Source organism: Cicer arietinum, chromosome 6, assembly GCF_000331145.2.
Source record: "Cicer arietinum cultivar CDC Frontier isolate Library 1 chromosome 6, Cicar.CDCFrontier_v2.0, whole genome shotgun sequence".
Lineage (NCBI taxonomy): Eukaryota > Viridiplantae > Streptophyta > Magnoliopsida > Fabales > Fabaceae > Cicer > Cicer arietinum.
The window spans coordinates 66,021,114-66,027,314 of record NC_021165.2 but is presented as its reverse complement, the minus strand read 5'-3'; the positions used below and the strand labels follow the sequence as shown (position 1 = coordinate 66,027,314).

The window sequence follows — 6,201 nt, the reverse complement described above, 5'->3', positions numbered from 1 at the left end:
CCCTACAATAATAAAAAGCGAAATTTAGGCATTTTAAATGATGGAACGAATAACGATGATTGGGGAAAAGAGTGGTACCTGAAGGTGATGGCAAGAAAGGCGAATGCGGAGGCAGAGAAGAAAGTAAGGATTGAAATGAAAGTGTAATTGGAAGGTTGAAGACTGTTGGAGGTGAGAACAGCGGATAAATTAGGGTTTTGATAGACAGAGAATTTGGATTTGGATGATGAAGGGGAAGAAGACATGGTTCGTTAGGGTTTTGGAAGTGAGGTTTGTGGTTCAAATTCAAAGTTCAAACCATCGAGCCAAGGTCTATTCTGTTCACTCTAGTGTTCACTTCTAAAACTTTTTCTTTAGCATTTCAATTTTTCTTTAATATCATAAAATTTGCCTCCATTTCTTCAATTTATAACAGCGTTTAAAATTTGGAAAAAAATTGGTGGTTGTTAACGTAAAATAAATTTGTCCAGAAAATTATAATTAATTAAATTTAAAAATTTACGAAAAACTACTTAAAAGAAATACACTCAAGTTTTGTTCTCAAAATTATTGTCATGTATTTGTGTTTATGCCCTAGTTAATGTTGAGATTTATGAAAAATAAAAAAGTTAATGTCAGAAATTCCTTGTTTTTAGTTTTAAAAATTATTTGAAATTTTAATTTAATTTAGGTATAATTTTTTTAAGTGTAATATGTTTGACATGTTAAACAATTAGAATCAATTATATATATGATTTTTTTTTTTAAATTATAATTGTGAGTCAAAAAAGTTATAATATGTTAATCTATCTAAAAAAATTTAACTTATGATTATGGCTAAAATATTCTTCATTATCAATTGATTAGTCTTTAAATGTGAAGGTGAATATTGTAAATCTGTTGCATTACATATAATGAAATAAATTGTCATTTCTAATTATAATTAAAATGAAATATTTTTATAAATTTAAAGATCGTAATTGTAACACTTATATTATTTATCTAAAAAATAACATGAATCTCACATAATTAATTATTCACATGTGGTTCTTCCAACGTCAAAAAATTACAATAACATACATTTAACTATTACACGATCTCCAAAATATCATAACCAACACATACAAAATGTCTCCAAGGCATAAAGGCATAAGTAACACAACATCGAATTTATTGACATCTTCAAGTCTTAATGTGTTTAAAGTTTGATGCACTAAGCGAATTGTAATTTGTTATGCAAATCCTACATAGTCAATTACACCACATACATCGCCTCCAACACTCACGCATGGGAGATAGATGTAAAGAGATTTTTGCATTCACCACTATATTGACTTCACTCAAATGATATTTTAATTCGAAATCATAATATTTGATGAACTTCATTCATCTACGTTGTCTCATATTGAGCTATTTTTTGGGTCAAATAGGCATTTTAAATTTTTGATAAAGACATCAAAACGTACATCATACAAATAGTGTTTCCAAATCTTGAAGGCAAATATTATTGGTAGAATAATTTTTTTGTTCATAAGGGTATCAGCTGGTAGGAAGCATAAGCTATCACCTTGTTTGTTTTGCATTAAGACACACCTTAAGTCATTCAAAGAGGTTATGTGAAAGACTTCAAATCATACAATTGGATCCGAAATTGCTAACACTAGAGTTGTGTTCAATTTAGTTTTTAACTATCGAAAACTCTTTTTGCATCTGTGATCCCCAATCGAAAGAGTGATTCTTCCGAATAAATTTTGCCTAAGATAAATCTATTTGAGAGAATCTCCTATAACATTTGAGTTATTTGAAGAATCATCAATTGGTTACTTCTACATGACTATTAACTAATGGTAGTTGATTTCAAAGGAGAAAGATAAATTTCAAGTTATGTCCTTTGTGTAATATTGTGGCTGAATCACACTTCGATACCCTTGGAGACTGTAGTTATATGAAGGAGATTTGAAATGATTTTATCCCAAATACTATGTCTAACTTCTTTGGTGATTTGAATTGGAAAGACCGATTATGTAAGAATCTTGTTGATGTATCTACTAGTCATGGTTATTCGTAACTTTTGTTATTTGGAGTAATTCTAGATAATATTTGGAGTAGGATAAATGAGAAGATATTTAAGTTCTTTGATCTTAGAGCTGATGGGGGAAATTTTATTATGGTCTTTGCAACTACCCTTCGGGGTTATGGATATATTTTCATAACTTGAAAATTGCCTGAAATAAATGTTTATTATATATTCATTATGTCTTGTGATCAGGTATATGATAACTCTACTTCTATAGTCCAGATTCATGTCTTTAGAGAGACTAATTAGACCATTGATATTTTAACAAAATATAGTTGAAGTTTATACTCCAATTTTAGGATATTTTTTTTATTTTTTTTACTTTTCTCCTGCTTTATTTCTCATAGGCACATGCTTATTGTATTTCCTCTCTATAAGTTTCTAAAAAAGCTCAATAAAACACTAGATTACAAAAAATAAAAAACTTAGATAGACAATAATCCAAAAGATAATAATAACAAATAAAAGATGACAAAGTAATCCTCATGTTTCAACAAAAAAAAAAAATCATAATGTGAGAAAGGTTTCGTGATAAAAATAATCATCTGATCCTACCAATGTCTGATTCATCTCAGATAATAGTTATAGTTGTTCTTATCTCAACTACCAAAACCTTTACATCCAAATCTATATACCATACTTCTTTATTCAATATTTTATTAGTATCTTCTTTCTTTCTTTTTTTGCCTTGAAATCCGAACAGACACATACTATAATCACATCACACACCGTTTGATTATTGCTGCAAAGACAAGATGCATAGAAGAATCAACACAGCACGCTTCATTTTTTCTTCTCTTTTCAGAACTAATTCTTCTAACTCTCACTATGCTGCTTATTTTTCCACCACCTCCTTCCTCTTCGATGACACTCAAATACAGGTTTCCCTCATTACTACTTTATCTCACAACTTGGTCAAAATCATTGACCCCACTTTTTTGTATGTATAAATTTTTTAACTTTTTCGTTTGTTTTTTCTTCGGTCCTCTATTACTTCAACTTGGTCAAAATGATTGATCCCATTTTTCTGTATTCATAAAAATTTGAACTTTTTCATTTGGGTTTTCTTCAATTCTCTATTAATTCAACTTGGTTTGTTTCAATTTATCAGATGATTTTGATTTAGTTTAATTGCTTCTTTAAAGTTGAACTATGTTTATGCTTTGAAGGGTTTTAAAGTTTCTACTTGTTGTTACAGTTTAAAGAGAGTGTTGCTCAATTTGCAACTGAACATATTGCCCCTCATGCTTCCAAAATTGACCACACTAATTATTTTCCAAAGGTTTGTATCATGATCTATTTATTTTTCAATCATCTTCATGAACAGTACATACCTCATAGTGTAGTTTAACACACTGATTGTGTTTTGATCTAATTTTAGGAAGTTAACTTGTGGAAAAGTATGGGAGAGTTTAATCTCCATGGGATTACTGCACCAGGTAATCTTTTTATATATTTATAATTTTTGTCGAGTAAATACTAAAGTTGATCCTGAAATTGTAGGACTATATAAACCTAGTCCCCCATATTATTAATATTTCAAAATAGTCTATGGAATTGCAAACTGATAGTCAAGTTCGTCCATTTGTCAGGATCTATTATCAGATGTATCTATGACATTATTCACTTAGTTTCAAATTCATCCCAAATACTAACGGAGGGATGAACCTGACTAACATTTTGCAATTGATAATATGGAAGACTAGGTTGGTTCAGTTCTATAGTTTCAAGTACCAAGTTGGGTAGTTACTCTACTTTCCTTGGTTTGCTGCATTCATTTTCTGATATGTTAAATGACTTCATTTTTAGATTTTTAAGCTGTTGGTTTTATCTGCTACTGTGATTTTCATTTGACACGTTTCCTCTTTTATACTCTATGAGATAGTGAAGATAATAAATGCTAATGCAGCAATTCTTTCTGAAATACGTGGCTTTCAATGATAAAAAATGGTGTCTAATGTAGATACTAATTTATTTTGCAGGTTTAGAGTAGAATTCATTCACCTATTCACAAATTGTTATCCTTTTTCATTTTTCCACAAATGGTATTTTATGGTCTAGGACCTTGATATCTTTGAAATTGTTCTTCTTTAAGTGTTTTGAACTTCTCATTAGTATACTTGGCTTCTTTGCAATATGATCACGTCTTTTATTCCAACAAACTTTTTCCAATTCTATTTCTGCTTATTTGCAGAGGAGTATGGAGGGCTTGGTCTAGGTTACTTATATCATTGTATTGCAATGGAAGAGATTAGTCGTGCTTCAGGATCTGTTGGTCTTTCTTATGGTGCTCATTCTAACCTATGTATCAATCAGCTGGTAATAATTGAAGGGAACTTAAGTCTCTTTCATTTTATGCTAGACGATTTTCAAACGAATCATCAGGTTTTCTACCTTCTGCTTTGTTTAGGTGAGGAATGGAAACCATGCTCAGAAACAGAAATACTTGCCAAAGGTTCTATGCTAGACTCTAGTTCTGCCTAGTTTAATCTTATTTAATTCCACTTTTTCAATGCAATATTTTTTGCCTTGCCCTATTGGCAATGCAATAATGTTACTTGAACAACATTAGTGGTTAACGCAGTTTAATTAGTGGTTAAGGGGTATGTCAAAATTGAATAACGCATTAGCCATCAACTGAACTTTATTAACCATGAATTTAAATGTTATTAACCACAATTTCAGGTGGTCCAACTACATTTAGACTCGAACACTTAGACTCGAACACTTAAAAGGGCTTAATCACGTTCAAATTTGTGGTTAATGAAATTTTGTAGATGGTTAATGAGCTGCGATGCTTGATATATTTATTAACCAACTATAACACTTCACAAACCACGTGTCTGAGCTGCATTAACCAACATTTCTGTAGCCAATATGTGTAATGTTTGACTTATCAACCAAAAACGCTCGTAATTAGTCGTAGCTTTCCACCTATTTCTTGTCTTCATTAATAGCCATTCTCAACTTTTATGTGTCTATTTGTCTGTCTATCCATCTATAGTTAAGGCTGACATGTTATTTTACCCTCTTCAAAATTGAAGCTTATCTCCGGTGATCATGTGGGAGCTTTGGCAATGAGTGAGCCCAATTGTAAGATATGTGAAATTAAATAGCAGTATCTTAAATATTTAGATATTCCACGGACTTTGCCAAGTGAGTTTGTATTTTCTGCAGCTGGATCTGATGTTGTCAGCATGAAATGCAAGGCTGATCGCGTAGATGGTGGCTATGTACTTAATGGGAACAAGATGTGGTGTACTAATGGACCATCGGCTCAAACATTAGTATGTTTCTTCAATTTTTTTCCATGTTATCTGTATTGTCCGCGTTCATGTTTGATTTTTAGAAAGTGAAAAGGGAAATGTTGCCTCAATTTGTAATTTAAATGGTTTTTCGGCGTAACGACATACCATTGTCGTGATCTATGGACCTGATTGCAAAATAACAAAGACAAATATCAATATTTCATAAGGCTTTATTATATCACACATGCGTAAAAATGATTTAACAAATGCTGGTTCCAAGTGTTTAGATATTTAAAATGTAGATCACATTTCGCATATCTAATTGCGCATATGTATCACATATACTGAGAATACATAGCCCACATTTGATTGTGTTGAATTGAATCAGGTTGTATATGCAAAAACAGACATAACAGCTGGGTCAAAAGGAATCACGGCATTCATCATTGAGAAAGGAATGCCCGGGTAATTGTACTGACTACTGAACCTTGACAACAAGTTATGCGATATTGGGTTGAAAAAAAAAGGGAGTCGTGATTACTGATGACAAACAAACAATTAATATCAGAGAAAGTACAAAAAAATCTGCTCACATGGTTGAAACGATGAGGCCGTGCTTATATGATAAATCATTTTATTACAGCGAGAAAATTTGAAATGAAAGATGAAAACCTGACAATGGTTGCTGTTTGTTGACAACAGATTCAGTACTGCCCAGAAATTGGATAAACTAGGGATGCGAGGAAGTGATACGTATGTACGCATGTTCCATGTAAAACTTTCTATATTTAATTAATTTCGAACCACTTAATTTTACTGATAAGATGGAATTTTGTGGGCAGATGTGAGCTTGTCTTTGAGAATTGCTTTGTTCCGGAAGAAAATGTTCTAGGGAAA

General features: G+C 31.3%; 2 protein-coding genes across 2 annotated transcripts in view; one reads left to right on the top strand and one right to left on the bottom strand.

Annotated features, from left to right (window-relative positions):
- The window catches only part of LOC101490834 (uncharacterized), a 4,443-nt gene extending 4,083 nt beyond the window's left edge, over positions 1–360 (bottom strand). The window contains exon 1 of the mRNA XM_012717314.3: positions 72–360. Within this exon, the coding sequence (XP_012572768.1) occupies positions 72–245 (174 nt within the window). The 5' untranslated portion in view covers positions 246–360. The remainder of the gene's footprint in view (positions 1–71) is intronic.
- Positions 361–2,600: 2,240 nt separating this feature from the next.
- Positions 2,601–6,201, top strand: part of LOC101505044 (isovaleryl-CoA dehydrogenase, mitochondrial) — a 6,715-nt gene continuing 3,114 nt past the window's right edge. The window contains exons 1-10 of the mRNA XM_073369720.1: positions 2,601–2,937; positions 3,255–3,338; positions 3,438–3,495; positions 4,251–4,375; positions 4,467–4,511; positions 5,101–5,149; positions 5,234–5,343; positions 5,693–5,769; positions 6,007–6,057; positions 6,147–6,201. Coding sequence (XP_073225821.1) covers positions 2,812–2,937; positions 3,255–3,338; positions 3,438–3,495; positions 4,251–4,375; positions 4,467–4,511; positions 5,101–5,149; positions 5,234–5,343; positions 5,693–5,769; positions 6,007–6,057; positions 6,147–6,201 — 780 coding nt within the window. The 5' untranslated portion in view covers positions 2,601–2,811. The remainder of the gene's footprint in view (positions 2,938–3,254; positions 3,339–3,437; positions 3,496–4,250; positions 4,376–4,466; positions 4,512–5,100; positions 5,150–5,233; positions 5,344–5,692; positions 5,770–6,006; positions 6,058–6,146) is intronic.